This window comes from Chiloscyllium punctatum, chromosome 5 (assembly GCF_047496795.1).
Source record: "Chiloscyllium punctatum isolate Juve2018m chromosome 5, sChiPun1.3, whole genome shotgun sequence".
Classification (NCBI taxonomy): domain Eukaryota; kingdom Metazoa; phylum Chordata; class Chondrichthyes; order Orectolobiformes; family Hemiscylliidae; genus Chiloscyllium; species Chiloscyllium punctatum.
The window spans coordinates 1,152,699-1,172,966 of NC_092743.1; the positions used below are offsets into that span (position 1 = coordinate 1,152,699).

Below are 20,268 nucleotides of genomic sequence, written 5' to 3' on the forward strand. Positions count from 1 at the left end.
TTATCACTACTCTTTGTTTCCTGTCAGCCAACCAATTTTCAATCCAAGTTAGTACTTTGCCCCCAATACCATGTGCTCTAATTTTACTCACTAATCTCCTATGTGGGACTTTATCAAAAGCTTTCTGAAAGTCCATGTACACTACATCCACTGGATCTCCCTCATCCATCTTCAGAGTCACATCCTTAAAAAATCCAGAAGATTAGTCAAGCATGATTTCCCCTTCATAAATCCATGCTGACTCTGACCTATCCTGTTAGTACTATCCAGATGTGTCGTAATTTCATCCTTTATAATTGACTCCAGCATCTTTCCCACCCCTGAGGTCAGACTAACTGGTCTATAATTTCCTGCTTTCTCTCTCGTTCCTTTCTTAAAAAGTGGTACAACATTAGCCACCCTCCAACCCGCAGGAACTGATCCTGAATCTATTGAACTCTGGAAAATAATCACCAACGCATCCACGATTTCCCGAGCCACCTCCTTCAGTACCCTGGGGTGTAGACCATCAGGTCCCGGGGACTTATCAACCTTCAGACCTAACAGTCGCTCCAACACCAATTCCTGGTAAATATAAATTCCGTTCAATTCAGGTCCTTCAGCCACTGTTACCTCAGGGAGATTGCACTGTAGCAGGAAAAGCTAGGCTGGCTTGCTCCTGTCTACGTGCCGCCTGAGTAGTGCTGAGCAAGTCACTCACCTGGGCAGGCCTGGATAAAGCAGGCACGAGAATCCCACAATGTAACATCGCACTGTCCCCCAGGGAGAGCCGGTCGCAGGATATCTCTCTGTCGGAACCTTACACCCAAACTGCAGCTCTGAGTGCATGCACTCCACTGGGTCCATTCAGAGATCACACAGTGCACTGTGAAAATACACAGAGTACAGCTCAATGTTCCATCAGGAAATGGCCAATCTCTACTTATAACACAAGAACCAGCCAATCACCTCAACAACTCACATCGTCGTTCACTTTCAACACATGAAAATTACCCCAACCCCATTAACCAACTTCATCAAACTTAACAATCTCTTCCCCTGACCCGTGGAAACTCTACCCCAACATTTGACAGTGGCCTTGACATTGAGGCTATGTCTAATCAGGTGAATGGGAGGGTAAGCATGAGGGACTGAATGGTCTACTCCTATTCCTTGTTCACATAACCCCTGGTCATCAGGCCTTGGACCTCATCCTTTCCTCCTCCAGCCTTCATTTTCCCACTCCTCCATCTCCTGCAATAGTATTCCTCTCCCACCCCCATTCCTCTCTCCCACACTCTCTCCACCCCATACCCTCTCTATCCTGCCCCTCCCACACCCTCTCTACATGCCCCACCGTGTGTTACACACTCTCTCTCTCTCTCTCTCTGTCTTACCACATTCCTTCTCATCTGAACCATCCTGACAGTCCTGCTGCAAGTTGCATTGTTGGTGCTGGCTCACACACTCTCCACTGCCACACTGGAACTGTTTCACCGAACAGGATCCGCTTCTATTGGTCAATGGAATCAATTCAGGAGCCTCTCGGTTTGGAGTCACAGAGGCAGGAGTGGGACCTGAAACAATAGCAGGAAGCAGTCATCAGAGTGCAGGGATCCCACAGCTATCCATCACAAAATTCTACAACATAACAGAAGGACTGAGTGTCCTGGTCTCTGAATCAGTCAGTGTGCAGCTCCACTCTGTGAGAATGAAGGCAAATCGAGTTTACTGCAAGACAATGGAACATAAAAGTTGGTAAGTTTTATATAATTGTTCAAGGGGAGGCAGTGGTGTAGTGGTAATGTCCCTAGACTAGTAATCCTGAGTTGATTATTCTGCAGGAATAGTTCAAATCCCATCAAGGTGGATGAGGGAGTTTAAATTAAATAAAGGTCTGGAATAATGAAACAAAAGGCAGCGTAATGGTCATGATGTTTCATTGTACAATTAATATAGAAGGAAATTTTACTCATTTTGTCTATAGGTGATTCCAAACCCACAACAGTGAGGTTTAGTCTTCACTGTCCTCTGGTAACTAGGAATGGACTATACAAGCTGCTCTGACCAGTGACACCCACATGCCAGGAGTGAAGAAAATAAAGCCTTTGTGTTATCTGCAGATTTAGCTGCATTTCCCACTAACCACCCCAGTCATATTGAGGTTTATAAAATCACGAGGGGCATAGATAGGATGAAGGCCTTTTCCCCAGGGTAGGGGAGTCCAAAACTAGAGGGTATGGGTTTAAGGTGAGAGTGGAAAGATATGAAAGGGACCTTAGGGGTAACAGAGAGGATGGTTCGTATATAGAATGAGCTGCCAGAGGAAATGGTGGATGCAATACAATTACAACATTTGAAAAAACATTTGGATAGGTACATGATACCAAATGCAGGCAAATGGGACTAGTTTAGTTTGGAATATCTGGTTGGCATGGATGAGTTGGGCTGAAGCGTCTGTTTCCGTGCTGTATGACTCTCTAACTCTAGTCATCAATGTCAATTGTAAAGGTTGAGGCTCCTGTACTGACCCCTGCAGGTCACATCCTGCCAATCAGAAAAAGATCCATTTATACACACTTTACTTCCTGTTAGCCAGTCAATCCACACCAGTGTTAGCCCTTACACCATGAGTTTCTATTAACCAGAATAACCTTTGATGTGACAACTTATCAAATGTCTTCAGAAAAATCCAATATTGACAGTCTCCCTTTACCCACAGTGTCTCCCTTTACCCACAGTGTGAATACTCCTTCAAAAGAACTCTAATTGGTTAAACAGGATCTCGCTTTCAAAACCTGAATGATTCTTCCTGATCTCCTTCAGTTTATTCTAAATAAACAGTTAGAATCTTTTCTCACACTTTCCCCAGGACAGATGCCAACCTCCCACCCAAAGTTTCCTGTTTTCTCTTCCAACCTGAATAAAGAGGTTATATTTGGTACTTTCCAGTCTAATGGAACCTTTCCCGAATTTTGGAAAATTGACACGAGTGTATTTACCATCTCATGAGCCACTTTCAACCCTCGGACAAATCACATCTGGAATTGGGAGTTTATCAGCTCAATGTTCCATCAGTTTGTTCAGTACCACTTCCCTCGTGATTATAATTTCACTGTATCCCTCTCTCACTTCCTCCCCCATGCAGCAGTTACTGGGATGATTTTTATATCTCCGATAGTGAAGACAGAAACAACATATTTGTTCATTTCATCCACCACTGTCCTATTCTCGACTGCTCCCCATTCTCACTCTCAGAGACCAACCCTCACTTTACTTCCCTTTTTCTTTTGAAATACCTGGAGAAGCTCTTTTTCCCCATTTTTACAGTTCTAGTCGGCTTTCTCTCTGATTAACCTTGCAATCATTCCCTGCCATTCTTTATATTCTGACCAATCATCTGAACGGTCTCTCACCCTTTGTATGCTTTTTTCTTGAGCATGATCCTTTTTCTGACTCTTTTAGTTAACCCTTGATGGTGGGTAATCCCTTTAGAATGTTTCTCTAAAGTAGGAATATACTTATTCTGTGTAATCTGAAATATTCCATTTAAATGACTCCATCAATCTATCCCCTAGCTTAGCATGTCAGTTCACCTCAAAACTCTCAGCTTCCAGCCCATTTAGTTGTCCTTCCTTAAGTTAAGTTATTGGTCTGAGGCCCAATCTTCTCCCTTTCATGCTGGATCTAAAATTTAATTATGTTGTGGTCACTGCTACCTTGAGGTGCCCTAACTCTGAGATTATAAATTCTCCTTTTCTGTTCGACTCTACTAATTCTAATATAATCTGCTCTCTGGTCAGTTTCAAAATGTGCTATTCTCAGAAACTGTCAGGACAGCACTCTGAACTCCTCATCAAAGCCCATTTTGTCAATCTGATTTTTCCATTTATATGTGGATTAATATCACCCATGATTATTGCTGCCACTCTATAACAAGCACCCAATATTTCTTCTTGTGTACTTCTTCCTACATCAGAGTTACTTTTTCTCTTATGGGGGTGGGGAGTGTGGGTTCCTACAAGTGAACTGTTTCCCCTAGTATTCCTCAATTCCATTGAATCCACCCACATCCTGATCTCCCGAACCAAGGTTATGTCTAAACATTGCACCAAAGTCATCATTGATTAATAATGCAAACCCTCTCCCTGCCTTCACTGAGCTTCTTATTCTTCCTAACTTTCCCTCTGAGTAGAAGAACAAGTATACATCAATTGGACACAGTCAATATAAAAGTACAGGACAGCAATCAGCCAACCCACACCAAAAGGCCAAGGGCAAGATCCAAACCTCAAGAACGTCACGACATAACAAAATCCATAAGAGTTTGTAAACAGCCAAAACAACATGAACTCTCAACTTCCTGAACATATAAATTTTACAGTCTCTATGTCTGTATCAATAACTCTTCATTACCCAACTTGTGTTTACCTCCCGTGTGTAAGATTTAGCTTTAGAAATAAAAGAGAAAATGTACTATCACTTTAAGAGCAGTGTTGTTTTAAGAACTCAGTATACAAATTATTCAAAGATAAGGGTTATGGTGACTCAGCATTGCACTCCTGCCCCCGGTGAAGGATATTACTCTGTTTTATGTGACCTATTCCAGCTGTATATAAACCCATGAGGGAACTTCAAGTCAAAGGAATTCATGTATTTTGTTAGTGTTACATTGTTAAATACAAACACCCACAATAGTGAACAGTACCAATATGTTTGAGTTGAACTGAATAAGCCAATGAGGGAGAAGGTCATGGAGGATTCAGGTTTTGATGGAGGAGGAGGCATGAGTGGCAGATCCTCAGGCAGCACCTTCCAAACCCACAGCCACTTCCACCCAGAAGGACATGGGCAGCAGGTACATGGGAACATCACCATGCTCCCCTATGAGCCACTCACCATCCTGACTTGGAAATCTATCGCCGTTCCTTCACTCATCATTGTATCAAAATCCTGGAATTCCCTCCCAAAGGATATTGTGGGTCTACCTACAGCACATGGACTGCAGCGGTTCAAGAAGGGAGCTCACCCCCACCTTCCCAAGGGGCAGGTGATCAATGCTGAGTCAGTGGAGCTTCAGGAGATGTGCAAGAAAATATAAGAAAGGATCAGTTTGAGCGTTGAGGGGTATCTTTATGTTTGTGACGGTCATGGAACAGTTTGAGCAGATGGTAGTACCACCTGATTGTGCCTCAATCTCATCAGGTTGATCAAAGCTGTCAGAAAGCTGTCAGGCATGGGAGTGGCTGAAGGTGATTTTGAGTAAATTGTAGCAGCAATGTTGGGAACTAAAGCTTTGATTGGATTTTAATAGTAAAATTCAGAATGAATTGGGGGCTTTCGTTCCATTGACCACAGTGTTATCCAAGCACTCAATCTATCAGCTCATGCCTGCCCATCCCATAATTCACTCACCACAGAGTCTCTCATCGGAGCCATCCAGACAGTCTGCAATCCCATCACAAACTGTGTCAGAATCTACACAATCCAACGAGTCACACTTGAACTGATCGTGAAGACAAAGAACACGAAGAATTGGGGGTAATTCCTCCCAGAATGTTGTGGAATAGCCTGTGGGACCTCGAGGCAAGGAGATAGAGATCAGAAAGAGTGTGTCAGAGACCAAGCAAGACAGTGTCTGAGAGATCAGAGACATTGAGAGATCACAGGAGAGAGATTAGAACATAGAAAAGTACAGCACAGAACAGGCCCTTCGGCCCACAATGTTGTGTCGAGGATTATTCCTAATCTAAAATAAAATAACCTTACCTACGCATCACTCAATTCACTGCTATCCATTTGCATGTCCAGCAGTCGCTTAAATGTCCCCAATGACTCTGCTTCCATGCATTCACAACTCTCTGCATAAAGAACCTTCCACTAACGTCTCGTCTATTCCTTTTTCCTAACATCTTAAAACTATGACCCCTCGTACCAATCAATCCAGCCCTGGGGAAAAGTCTCTGGCTATTGACTGTATCCATGCCTCTCATTATCTTGTACACCTCTATCAGGTCACCTCTCTTCCTCATTCTCTCCAGCAAGAAAAGTCCGATCTTAGTCAACCTCTCTTTGTAAGGCAAGCCCTCCAGTCCAGGCAGCATCCTGGTAAACCTTCTTTGTACCCTCTCCAAAGCCTCTGTATCTTTCCTGTAGTAGGGTGACCAGAACTGGACACAATAGTCCAAGTGTGGTCTCACCAGGGACTTGTGGAGCTGCAGCAAAACCTCGCGGCTCTTAAACTCTATCCCTCTGTTAAGGAAAGCCAAAACACCATATGCTTTCTTAACTATCCTATCTACATGGATGGCAACTTTGAGAGATCTATGCACTTAAATACCAAGATCCCTCTGTTCCTCCACATTGCCAAGAATCCTGTCTTTAATCCTATATTCCGCATTTGAGTTTGACCTTCCAAAATGCATCACTTCGCATTTATCCAGGTTGAACTCCATCTGCCATTTCTCAGCCCAGCTCTGTATACTGCTTATGTCAGATTGTGTCAGAAAGAGAGAGGTCAGAGGGATGAAGATAGAGGGAGAGAAAGAATGAGTGTGTCAGAGGGAGAGAGAAAAAGAAATCAGACAATGAGTGCTCCTCCTTCAGCAGCTACTAGCCTCAACCTGATGTCAGGACCTGATCGGGTATACCCGAGAACTCTGCGGGAAGCTAGAGAAGTGATTGCTGGGCCTCTTGCTGAGATATTTGTATCATCGATAGTCACAGGTGAGGTGCCGGAAGACTGGAGGTTGGCAAACGTGGTGCCACTGTTTAAGATGGGAACTATAGACCGGTGAGCCTGACCTCGGTGGTGGGCAAGTTGTTGGAGGGAATCCTGAGTGACAGGATGTACATGTATTTGGAAAGGCAAGGACTGATTCAGGATAGTCAACATAGCTTTGTGCGTGGGAAATCATGTCTCACAAACTTGATTGAGTTTTTTGAAGAAGTAACAAAGAAGATTGATGAGGGCAGAGTAGTAGATGTGATCTATATGGACTTCAGTAAGGCGTTCGACAAGGTTCCCCATGGGAGACTGATTAGCAAGATTAGATCTCATGGAATACAAGGAGAACTAGCCATTTGGATACAGAACTGGCTCAAAGGTAGAAGACAGAGGGTGGTTCTGGAGGGTTGTTTTTCAGACTGGAGGCCTGTGACCAGTGGAGTGCCACAAGGATCGGTGCTGGGCCCTCTACTTTTTGTCATTTACATAAATGATTTGGATGCGAGCATGAGAGGTACAGTTAGTAAGTTTGCAGATGACACCAAAATTGGAGGTGTAGTGGACAGCGAAGAGGGTTACCTCAGATTACAACAGGATCTGGACCAGATGGGCCAATGGGCTGAAAAGTGGCAGATGGAGTTGAATTCAGATAAATGTGAGGTGCAGCATTTTGGGAAAGCAAATCTTAGCAGGACTTATACACTTAATGGTAAGGTCCTAGGGAGTGTTGCTGAACAAAGTAACCTTGGAGTGCAGCTTCATAGCTCCTTGAAAGTGGAGTCACAGGTACATAGGATAGTGAAGGCGGCATTTGGTATGCTTTCCTTTATTGGTCAGAGTATTGAGTATAGGAGTTGGGAGGTCATGTTGCAGCTGTACAGGACATTGGTTAGGCCACTGTTGGAATATTGCGTGCAATTCTGGTCTCCTTCCTATCGGAAAGATGTTGTGAAACTTGAAAGGGTTCAGAAATGATTTACAAGGATGTTGCCAGGGTTGGAGGATTTGAGCTATAGGGAGAGGCTGAACAGGCTGGGGCTGTTTTCCCTGGAGCGTCGGAGGCTGAGGGGTGACCTTATAGAGGTTTATAAAATAATGAGGGGCATGGATAGGGTAAATAAACAAACTCCCTTCCTTGGGGTCGGGGAGTCCAGAACTAGAGGGCATAGGTTTAGGGTGAGAGGGGAAAGATATAAAAGAGACCTAAGAGGCAACTTTTTCATGCAGAGGGTGGTATGTGTATGGAATGAGCTGCCAGAGGATGTGGTGGAGGCTGGTACAATTGCAACATTTAAGAGGCATTTGGATGGGTATATGAATAGGAAGGGCTTGGAGGGATATGGGCCGGGTGCTGGCAGGTGGGTTGGGATACCTGGTTGGCATGGGCGGGTTGGACCAAAGGGTCTGTTTCTGTGCTGTACATCTCTATGACTCTATGTCACTCATCTGCAATCATTTCTCCTTCCTTGTTCACCCACTGTGTTATCCCCACATGGTTCTAACCTTCCTAGGAGGTTAGCAGGAGGGAGAGGCAGGTGGAGAGAGAGTGGGGTGTTGGGGGGAACTAGTTGAGGGAAAAGGCCAGTGGATCACAGTCTGAGCTCTTACTTCCTGTTGTCAGAGAGGCCGATGCTGTCTCTGGGCTGGGTGCTGGCACAGGGAACTTTCCAGAAGCTGTTGTTGCTCCTGCTGGTGTGTGTTCTGTTTGGGAGCTTAACCGACTCCAATCAGGGACTCCTGTCGACTCACCCCCCTGGGGGACAGTCCGTCCTGTTCCTGAAATACACAAACCCTTAAGTTATAAACACTGCAAATATCAAATACAATGAGAGACAAGTCAGAGTCTGACAGAGTCAGAAATCATCACACGTGGAGAACATATGATCCAGCGAGAGACACAGAGAGAGCGAGAGAGAGTGAGAGAGAGTGAGAGAGAGAGAGTGAGAGAGAGAGAGAGTGAGAGAGAGAGTGAGAGAGAGAGTGAGAGTGAGAGTGAGAGAGAGTGAGAGAGAGAGTGAGAGAGAGAGAGAGTGAGAGAGAGAGAGAGTGAGAGAGTGAGAGAGAGTGAGAGAGAGAGAGAGAGAGAGAGAGAGAGAGTGCTGGGTGCAGAGAAAAAAGACAAAGCCTCTGAAAAGCAAGACATGAGGAAACTCAAAAAAAGTGCTTTTTCTCTTGCGGTGTTTGTCCATAGATTTCTGAAGGCAACAGGGCAGGTTAATTGTTAAACTTTGAAAAAGTTCCAAGTTCTCAATGGGGGATACTCAGGATCCTCTCTGAAGATCAGAAAGCCCTGAATTTGAAAACATCCAGAGAACTGACAGCAGCACGTCCATGACGGGAGATCTACAAATTAAACAGGTATCTGCCCAACTTAGCTCAGATGTGCTTACAATACAGCTGGGAACTCAAACACGTACAACTTAAAGAAAACAGAATGAAGGGACAACTTCTGTTCCTGGTGAGATGTTAAAAGGCAAAAAGCAGTAAAAGGAAGAGAAGTCAAATACTGCTCTCACTTGGAATAGAACCCTCCTGAGTGAACACACAGCCCTCCTGAGTGAACACAGAGCCCTCCTCAGTGAACACAGAGCCCTCCTCAGTGAACACAGAGCCCTCCTGAGTGAACACAGAACCCTCCTGAGTGAATACAGAACCCTCCTGAGTGAACACAGAGCCCTCCTGAGTGAACACAGAGCCCTCCTGAGTGAACACAGAGCCCTCCTGAGTGAATACAGAACCCTCCTGAGTGAACACAGAATCCTCCTGAGTGAATAGAGAACCCTCCTCAGTGAACACACAGCCCTCCTGAGTGAACCTACAAAACACTAAATAGACACACCTTGGTATTGTCACAATGCAGGATTTCAAACCATACTCACTGACCAGAACAACGTAGAGATCAGTTGGCCATTCTGCCCAATGGGTCTGTTCCACCATTCAGTGAGATCACGGCTGATCTGACGATCCTCAACATTCCTGCCTTTTCCCCATGAGTTCCTTACAGATTAAAAATCTGTCTCTTTCAGCCTTGAGTAGACTTAATAGCCCAGTCTCCACAGCCCTCTGTGATAAAGAATTCTAGAGATCCACTCCCCTCTGAGAGAAGAGATTCACCTCTCTATCTTAAATGTGTGACCCTTTACTTTGAGACTGTGCCACAATCTCCATTGTCAAACCTCCTCAGAATCTTGTATATTTCAATAACGTCACCTCTCATTCTTTTATATTCCAATGAGTACAGGGCTAATTTACTCAAATTCACCCTCCATTCCTGGCACCAGACTAAGGAGCCTTCTCTGGACTGCCACCAGTGCCAGTCTATCTTTCCTGAGCTAAGGGACCCAAAACTGTTCACAGTATCCCAGCTGTGCTCTGACTAGTGTTGTATATCAAAACCTCTATTTTTATATTTATTCCCTTTGAAATAAAGGCCAAAATTCCACTTGCCTTCCCTATGACCTGCTGAATTTGGATGTTACCTTTTTCTGATTCATGCACAATTCCTAAATCCCTCTGTACTGTAACTTTATGCAGTCCTCCATTTTTATAATATCTGGCTCCTCTATTCCTCCTGCCAAAGTGTATAGCCTCACATTTCCCCACAGTATATTCAACTACAGCGTGCCTCCCAGTTACTGATGCCATCTCTGTCCCTCTGCACACTCTGTGAGCATGGATTGGGAGCAACTGTTCCAATATAAAGGCACTATAGACATGTGGGGACTGTTTAAGGAACAGTTGTTGCGAGTGATGAATAAATATGTCCCTCTGAGACAGGCAAGAAGTGGTAAGATAAAGGAATCTTGGAGGACGAGAGCGGTGGAGCTTCTCGTCAAAAGGAAAAAGGTAGCTTACATAAGGTGGAGGAAGCTAGGGTCAAGCTCAGCTCTGGAGGATTACAGGCAGGTGAGGAAGGAGCTCAAAAATGGTCTGAGGAGAGCCAGGAGGGGGCACGAGAAAGGCTTGGCAGAACGGATTAGGGAGAACACAAAGGCATTTTACATTTATGTGAGGAATAAGAGAATGGTCAAAGAAAGAGTAGGCCCGATCAGGGATAGCATAGGGAACTTCTGTGTGGAGTCTGAGGAGGTAGGGGAAGACGTAAATGAGTTTTTTGCTTCTGTCTTTACGAAAGAAACAAACTTTGTAGTGAATGAAACCTTTGAAGAGCAGGTGTGCATGCTGAAATGGATTGAGATAGAGGAAACTGATGTGCTGAAAATTTTGTCGAACATTAAGATTGACAAGTCGCCAGGCTCGGACCAGATTTGTCCTCGGCTGCTTTGGGAAACGAGAAATGCAATTGCTTCGCCACTTGCGAAGATCTTTGCATCCTCGCTCTCCACTGGAGTCGTACCTGAGGACTGGAGGGAGGCAAATGTAATTCCTCTCTTCAAGAAAGGAAATAGGGAAATCCCCGGCAATTACAGACCAGTAAGACTGTGCCACAATCTCCATTGTCAAACCTCCTCAGAATCTTGTATATTTCAATAACGTCACCTCTCATTCTTTTATATTCCAATGAGTACAGGGCTAATTTACTCAAATTCACCCTCCATTCCTGGCACCAGACTAAGGAGCCTTCTCTGGACTGCCACCAGTGCCAGTCTATCTTTCCTGAGCTAAGGGACCCAAAACTGTTCACAGTATCCCAGCTGTGCTCTGACAGGTATCTGCCACATCTGTCATCTGCAAGGTGTTAGAAAGGATTCTGAGGGAGAGGATTTATGACCATCTGGAAGAGCATGGCTTGATTAAATGCAGTCAACACGACTTTGTGAGGGGCAGGTCATGCCTCACAAACCTTATCGAGTTCTTTGAGGATGTGACTAGAAAAGTTGATGAGGGTCGAGCTGTGGATGTGGTGTATATGGACTTCAGCAAGGCATTTGATAAGGTTCCCCATGGTAGGCTCATTCAGAAGGTCAGGAGGAATGGGATACAGGGGAACATAGCTGTCTGGATACAGAATTGGCTGGCCAACAGAAGACAGCAAGTGGTAGTAGAAGGAAAATATTCTGCCTGAAGTCTGTGGTGAATGGTGTTCCACAGGGCTCTGTCCTTGGGCCTCTACTGTTTGTAATTTTTATTAATGACTTGGATGAGGGGATTAAAGGATGGGTCAGCAAGTTTGCAGATGACACAAAGGTTGGAGGTGTCATTGACAGTATAGAGGGCTGTTGTAGGCTGCAGCGGGACATTGACAGGATGCAGAGATGGGCTAAGAGGTGGCAGATGGAGTTCAACCTGGATAAATGCGAGGTGATGCATTTTGGAAGGTCGAATTTGAAAGCTGAGTACAGGATTAAGGATAGGATTCTTGGTAGTGTGGAGGAACAGAGGGATCTTGGTATGCAGGCACATAGATCCCTTAAAATGGCCACCCAAGTGGACAGGGTTGTTAAGAAAGCATATGGTGTTTTGGCTTTCATTAACAGGGGGATTGAGTTTAAGATTCGTGAGATCTTGTTGCAGCTCTATAAAACCTTGGTTAGACCGCACTTGGAATACTGTGTCCAGTTCTGGTCGCCCTATTATAAGAAAGATGTGGATGCTTTGGAGAGGGTTCAGAGGAGGTTTACCAGGATGCTGCCTGGACTGGAGGGATTATCATATGAAGAGAGAGTGACAGAGCTCGGACTTTTTTTCATTGGAGAAAAGGAGGAGAAGAGGGGACCTAATTGAGGTATACAAGATAATGAGAGGCATAGATAGAGTCGATAGCCAGAGACTATTTCCCAAGGCAGAAATGACTAACACGAGGGGTCATTGTTTTAAGCTGGTTGGAGGAAAGTATAGAGGGGATGTCAGAGGTGGGTTCTTTACACAGAGAGTTGTGAGAGCATGGAATATGTTGCCAGCAGCAGTTGTGGAAGCAAGGTCATTGGGGACATTTAAGAGACTCCTGGACATGCATATGGTCACAGAAATTTGAGGGTGCATACATGAGGATCAGTGGTCAGCACAACATCGTGGGCTGAAGGGCCTGTTCTGTGCTGTACTGTTCTATGTTCTATGAGTGGCGCATTTAGATTCTCAGATGGATTTTGATAACATCCCGTGCACAAGGTTAGCAAATAAAACCCAATTCGAGGTTGTGGTGCTGGAAAAGCTCAGAAGGTCAGGCAGCATCTGAGGAGTACGGCATTTCAGACAAAAGCCCTTCATCAGGAAAATTGCTTTTCCAGCACCACACTCCCGACTCTGATCTCCAGCATCTGAGCCCTCACCTTCTCCCAGATAAAACTTGGTTGCGTTGGAGCAGATTGGGATTGAGTGATAGTGAGCATCAAGCACAGACAGAGTGAAAGAGAGAGTGAGAAAGACAGAGAGAGTGTCCCTGTTGCAGAAAAGAGAGCACATCAGGCACAGAGTAAGAGAGGGAGAGAGAATGAGAGCACGAGAGACTGAGAACGCAAGAAAGAGAGCGCACGAGAGAGAGAGCGAGCGAAAGAAGGTTGATCACCAAGGGGTCACTCACCACAGCCCTGTTCGTCAGAGAAGTCACTGCAGTCAGGTTGACCATTGCACAGAGCTGTCTTCACACTCACACATTCCCCATTCCAACACTGAAACCCTCCAGGATCACAGAAACTGGGATGGACACTGGTTGCCATGGTGATTTGCCCATCTGCTGTTCGAGTGATGGTGGAGGATCTGCCTGAGGAGGGAGTGGTCCTTTCTGGCACAGTCCTCAGACCAGGTTCCTGATCTTCTAAACAAACATCAAAACATCTTGTTAACCGAAGTCCTAAAGTCAGAGAAATGTCTCCAACAACTGGGATAGAGAGAGGGGGAGAGAGAAGTGAAGAGATGCAGAAGGATGGAGAGAGAGGAGTGGAGAAGGAGAAGTGAGAAAGCATGAAAGCAAGAGAAAGAAAGTGAGCAAGAAGGAGAAGGAGAGAGAATACAGGAGCAGGAATAGGCCATTCAGCCCTTTGAGCCTGCTCTGCCTCTCAGTATGATCATGGCTGGTCTGATTGTGGTCTCACCTAACCCCAAGAAACTTGCACTCTGATATTGGTATTATTGTTTTATTTTAAATCAACAGCAGTTTCCACCTTTCCCTTCTGAACCCCTTCCATATCCAGACCCAACTCCAGAAAGACATAAAACATACAAAGTGCTGGACAAACTGAGCAGGTCTGGCAGTATCTGTGGAGAGAGAAACAGAGTTAACATTTTGAGTCCAGTCTGATTTCTTCAGATCAGATTCTGCATAGTATCCTTTATTCCCATATCCAGGAAACTGAGAATTCTAAACACTTTTTTTAGCTATCACCTTTGGCCCAGGAATTATTGGGTACCGGTGTGGTCATCTTCCATAATTCTGCAGACTCTGGAGCAGTTCCGACTGATTGGAGGGTGGCAAATTGTTTAAAAAAAAAGGGAGGGAGAGAAAAAAAAATAGATTGACAGAGCAGTTAATGTCCCATCAGCCGTGTGGAAAATGCTAGAGTATATGAATACAAAGTGGGATATGGGCCAAGTGCTGGCAAATGGGACTAGATTAAATTAGGATATCTGGCTGGTATGGACAAATTGGACCAAAGGGTCTGTTTCCGTGCTGTATAGCTCTATGACTCTATGTGTTAACAGAACACTTTGAAAGCATTAACTGGGTTTGAGAAAGTCAACATAAGCTTATTAAAGGTTATATAATGCTTAACTAAAGTGGTGTATTTGGAAACAGAAAGTTGCATTGTGGGAAGGCAATGGCCTAATGGTATTATTGCTGGACAGTTAATCCAGAGACTCAGGTAATGTTCTGCATACAGTGAAGGAACAAAAATATATTCCCAAGTCAGGGTAGTGAGTTGTTCAGAGGGAACCTGCAGGGGATGGTGTTCCCATGTATCTGCTGCCCTTATCCTTCTGGATGGAAGTGGTTGTGGGTTTGGAAGATATTGTCTAAAGACCTTTGTTGAATTTTCGCAGTGCATTTTACCTACTGAAGTGAATTGAGGGCCTGCTGTGTGCACTGTTTTACAGAGACATGGTTCACTCATGCTATACCAGATTGTGCTTTACAACCTGAGGGTTTCTCAATTTACAGGATGGACTGCATGGCTTCCTCAGGCAATATAAGGAAAGGAGGGGTCTGGCTCCTGATCAACACCTCCTGGTGCTGAGACATTACAACCCTGGTGAGTTACTGCTCCCCGGACCTGGAATATCTAGGGGTGAATGCCGTCCCGACTACTACTATTTGCCACGTAAGTTTACATCTGCTTTCCTGACAGTAGTTTACATCATACCCCATGTGGAAGCAAAGAGCTTATTTAATGAAATATATTTCATTCCAAATAGTCTTGAGACAGAAACAGCCTGAGGCCTTGCCCCCATCTTATAAGCAGAAACTGAGGCATGAACATCCAATACAGAAAGTTGTACCATGCTGGCCTGAGGTAAGAGATGAGCTCCTGTGTGAGTGTAAAAACAATGACTGCAGATACTGGAAACCAGATTCTGGATTAGTGGTGCTGGAAGAGCACAGCAGTTCAGGCAGCATCCAAGGAGCAGCGAAATCTCCTCAGATGTTGCCTGAACTGCTGTGCTCTTCCAGCACCACTAATCCACAATCCTGTGTGAGTGTTTGGAGTGGTTGGGTTGATCCTTATTTCAAACTCAACGGCCAATCTAAATGAGTGTGTCGCTACCATCACAGGCAGAGTGTAGAGGACCATGTACCAAAAAAGTTAATCCAAGTGTTCCTGAACAGGAAACTATGGATGAACCGGGAGATCCCCTTCCTAGTGAAGTCCAGGTCTGAGGTGTTCGAGTTGGGTGACCTGACATATCCAGGAAATACAGTATGACCTTCACAAAGCCAGAGATGCCCAGAGACAATATTAGACTAAATTAGAATCCCAAATTAACCACATAAACACACTTCAATCACAGCAAACCTTACACGATAAAATGGGCTCCGAACTGAAGCTGACAACAACATATCCCTCCCCGATGAGCTCAATGCATTCTACTCTTGCTTTGAACAGAAACTCAGTGAAATAATGTCACCTGCCCTGACAGCTGTGGTGTCCCAAGACCCACAGTCACTGACACAGGGATCAGATCGGCTTCTGCAGGGTGAACCCCTGGCAAGTGACTGGCCTTGATGGAGCCCCTGGCTGTGCACTCAGATCCTGTGTGGACCAGCTGGTGGGAATATTCCCTGAAATCTTTAATCTCTCCTTAATCCGATGTGAGATTCCCACCTCCTTCAAGAAGATTGCCACCATCCCAGTGCCAAAGAAAAATCAGGCAGCGTGCCTTAATGACTAGCTTCCGGTAGCTCTGACCACCATCATTATGAAGTGCTTCAAGTGTCAGTAATGATACACATCGACTCCAGCCTCACAGATTTCCTTAATCAGCTACAAATCACTTACCATCACAACAGGTCCACAGCAGAGATCATCTCCCTGGCCATGCACCCACCCCCAGAACAGCTGGATAACAAGGAAAACTATGACAGACTCCTATTTATTGGCTTTAGTTCCACCTTCGGCAGTATAAGTCATTCAAAACCTCATTCCCAAACTCTGAGTCCTAGGACTCTGCTCCCACTTCTGCAAGTGGATCCTTGACTTCCTGACCTGCAGGCCGCAATCAGTACGAATAGATGAAAACACCTCCTCCACAATAATGATCAACACTGGTACCTTAGAAGGCTGCATACTCAGCCCCTTACTATACACCTTATACACTCATGACTGTGTGGCCAAATTCAGCTGTAACTCCATTTACAAATTTGGTGATGATACCACCAGAGTGGGTCGAACCTCAAACAAGAACAAGACAGAGTATAGGATGGAGATAGACAGCTTAGTGGCCTACTGCAAAGATAACAATCTCTCCTCAATGTCAGCAAGATGAAGGAGCTGGTCATTGACTTCAGGAAGTGGAGTGGAGGACACACCCCTGTGTGTACCAATGGTGCTGAGGTGGAGGCAGTCGTGAACTTCAAGCTCCTGGGAGTAAACATCACCAATGACCTATCCTGGTCCATCCACATCAATACTGCAGTCATGAAAGCACACCACGCCTCTACTTTCTCAAAAAGCTAAAGAAATTAGGTATGTCCACAATGACTATTATCAATTTTTACAGATGCACCACAGAGAGCATCCTATACGGATGCACCAGTCTGCTATGGCATCTACTCTACTCAAGAGCACAAGAAATTACAGAATTGTGAATACAGCCTTCCTTCCACTGATTCCGTCTACACTTCTCGCTGCCTCGGGAAAGTAGCCAACATAATCAAAGAAGCCCCCAATCCCAGTTATGCTTTGTTCTACCCCTTTCCACTGAAAAGAAGATACAAACATTTGCAAACATGTACCAACAGATTTAAAAACAGCTTGTTCCTCACTGTTATCAGTCTTACAAATAGATCTTTCATATATTACAGTTGATCGTTCTGTACACCTTCTCTATAGCTGTAACACAATATTCTGAATTCTGTTCTATTACCCTGATGTACTAATGTAAGGTATGATTGGCCTGGTTCATATGCAAGACAATACTTTTCACTGTATCTCTGTACGTGACAATAATAAATCAAACTAAAATCAAGGAGTACACACTGCTGTTACTGACCATTGGTGGTGGAGGGAGTGGATATTTAAGGATGCGATGCCAATCAAGTGGGCTTTATTCTGGATGGTGTCAAGCTTGAGTGTTGTTGGAGCTGCCCCCATCCAGACAAGTGGGGAGTATTCCATCCCACTCCTGATTTGTGCCTTTGGAATGTTGGACAGGTTTTGGTGAGTCAGGAAGTGAGTTACTCACTGCACTTTCCTAAGCCTCTACCTGCTCTTCTAACCACAGTGTTTATGTGGCGAGTCCAGGTGAGTTAGATTGTCTGTTATTGGTGATGGTCATTGCCTGGCATTTGTGGGACATACATGTTACTTACCATTTGTCAGTTTAAGCCTGGATATTGTCCAGATCTTACTGCATTTGGATATGGACTGCTTCAGTATCTGAGGAATTGTGAATGGTGCTGAACATTGGTGGAATTCGTAATTGGGATAGAAATGATGTTGCCCATTCTGAAACTATAGCCTTAAATCTAACCAAAGGAAATTGTCAATGTATGATTGATATATTGGCTGTGATAATCTCCTAAATTCATTAAAAGTCAGAACTGTGGATAGTCAATAGTATTTCTTACAGAACAAACACAGCAGCTGTACATCCCTTAGTTGTGGAACGTGGCTCACAAAATCAATGAAGAATTGTGTTAGATTCAAAGAGGAGTCATAACAAATGTTTCTAGAAAAAGTAGCAAGCCTGAGGTTTGGGGGCAGTTCAGAACTAAGCGATGGAAGCCTGGACGAGACAATAAAAGGAAAGAAAAAGGCTGAGCATAAGAAACATATAAAGTGGGATGCAAAAGTTTCAGTCAGTATTTAAGAGAAGTGAAAACACATGTTGAAGACTCCTTACAGTCTGAAATGGGAAGATTGACAACAGGCAACATATGGGGTTTGATTAGCTTAGTTGGTTGGATGGCTAGTTTGTGATACAGAGAGGCACAAGCACTGGCTGAGGTGACCATCTGTGCTCTTCCTTTTAACCCGAACCAGACCATCTGGTTACTCTTCCATTAGAGAGACGATTGGTTTTGGTCAAGTAGGCAGGCTGGTTATGGTAATCTCAGCTGCTCCAGGAATGGAACCGACACTGTTATAGCCTAAACTGGGGAAAGTGCTGGAGTCTATTCTGAAGGATGTGATAACAGCAGACTTAGAAAATACCTTTGGAATGATGCAAAGTCAGAATCAGTTCATGAAAGATAGACTGTATTTTATAAATCTATTGGAGCTCTTTGAGGATATAATTCATCGAAAAGATGAGAGAAAATCAGTGGATATAGTGTATGTGTATTTTCAGAAAAGGTTTGATTTTAAAAACCTAAATAAGAGGTGATTGTACAAACTTAAAGCTGGTGGGATTGGGGGTAATATATTGCAATGGACTGAGAATTATTTCACAAACAGGAAACAAAGAGCAGGAATACAATGGTCAGTTTTGGAGATGCAAGTGGGTTACCACAGTGATCAGGGCTTTGTAGATATAGTAAGTAATAAGGAAGGAGGGGACAGACAGATTTTCAATCAGTAATGGGTTGACCAGTTATGGAGAGCAGGCAGGAAAGTGGAGTTGAGGCCAAGATGAGAACAGCCATGATTAGCCAGTATTAATGGCAGAGCAGGCTCAGGGCTGAGTTACCTACTCCTGTTCCTAGTTCCGATGTTCTTTGGCCCCAGCTATTCACAACATATATCAACAATTTGATAGAGGGGATCACAGAATGACTCAGTGTGGAGGAAGACCATTCGGTCCATTGAGCTTGCACTGGTTCTATTACCTTGGGCCAATCTCCTGCCTTTTCCCCATGTCCTTGCACAGTATTTCTATCCAAAATAACAATCCAATGCCCCTCTTGACTGCGTCAGTTGAATCTGCCCCCACCACATTTCCAGCCCTCAACTACAGAGTGAGAAAGATTTTTCTCACATCACCCTTTGCTTCATGTGAACATCACTTTAAATCGATGCTTCTCTTATTCTTCTTCCTTTTACAAGTGGGAACAGCTCCTCCCTTCTTCTCTCCCAGGGAGAACAGTCCCAACCTCTTCAATCTCTCCCCATCACGGACATGTCTCATTCCTGAAACCAATAAATCTGAGATAAAGTTCTGATGGGAGGTGGGAGAGGATGTTACTCACTCCATGGACAGCCGAGGATCTCAGTGCGCAGGTAAATCCCATTGTGATGTTCAACCGGGACAATCCTCAAGAAACGAGCAAAAATAAGATGTTTGAGGTCCTGTCTGACGGGGGTGTTGGTGTCGGTGTTTGCTGGAAAGATCTAAATTAGAGAATAAAGCTAATGTAACAAAAACATTAAAAATGATGATGAATTCAGCACACAGAGCAACTTGCTCAGTGCCAAAGTAGAAATGTGACGGGGCCAGAGCTCCTAAGGATCCAAATGATGCTAGAACAGTCAGACATGTTCGAATTCAGCTTAACTCAACAACAGGTGACCATGGTAACATCATCGATTGGCAGAAAAACCTATCAGCTTCAGAAATGCCTTGTCAGTCTCACACAATGTGGCCAAAGTGAGGACTGCAGATGCTGGAAACCAGAGTTTACATCAGTGTGATGCTGAAAAAGCACAGCAGGTCAGGCAGCATCGGAGGAGCAGGAGGGCTTTTTGCCCGAAACGTTAATTCTTCTGCTCCTCAGATGCTGCCTGACCTGCTGTGCTTTTCCAGCACCACACTGATGTAAACTCACACAATGTGACCAATGTGACTCCAGACCTCATGGTGGATAAGAAAAGCTGGTTTATCATTGATGCCTATATCCCATGAAACAATTAATTGTCACATGACTGTGGGGTGGAGCCTCAGATTGACTTCTAAATCTCAAAATGTATTTAATTGGCAGGTTGTCTTTTGGAACATCCAGAGGATGTGAGAGGTGCTTTTAAATGCAATTCTTATTCCATTCATTAACCGAGTGGAGTGGCCCTACACGA

General features: G+C 44.5%; 1 protein-coding gene across 1 annotated transcript in view; it reads right to left on the bottom strand.

The window, feature by feature from the left end:
• The window catches only part of LOC140476820 (SCO-spondin-like), a 354,974-nt gene that overhangs the window by 295,842 nt on the left and 38,864 nt on the right, over window positions 1-20,268 (bottom strand). The window contains exons 6-11 of the mRNA XM_072569613.1: window positions 19,449-19,590; window positions 13,188-13,421; window positions 8,315-8,482; window positions 5,395-5,559; window positions 1,377-1,556; window positions 701-865 (exon numbers count right to left, since the gene is read on the bottom strand). Coding sequence (XP_072425714.1) covers window positions 701-865; window positions 1,377-1,556; window positions 5,395-5,559; window positions 8,315-8,482; window positions 13,188-13,421; window positions 19,449-19,590 — 1,054 coding nt within the window. The remainder of the gene's footprint in view (window positions 1-700; window positions 866-1,376; window positions 1,557-5,394; window positions 5,560-8,314; window positions 8,483-13,187; window positions 13,422-19,448; window positions 19,591-20,268) is intronic.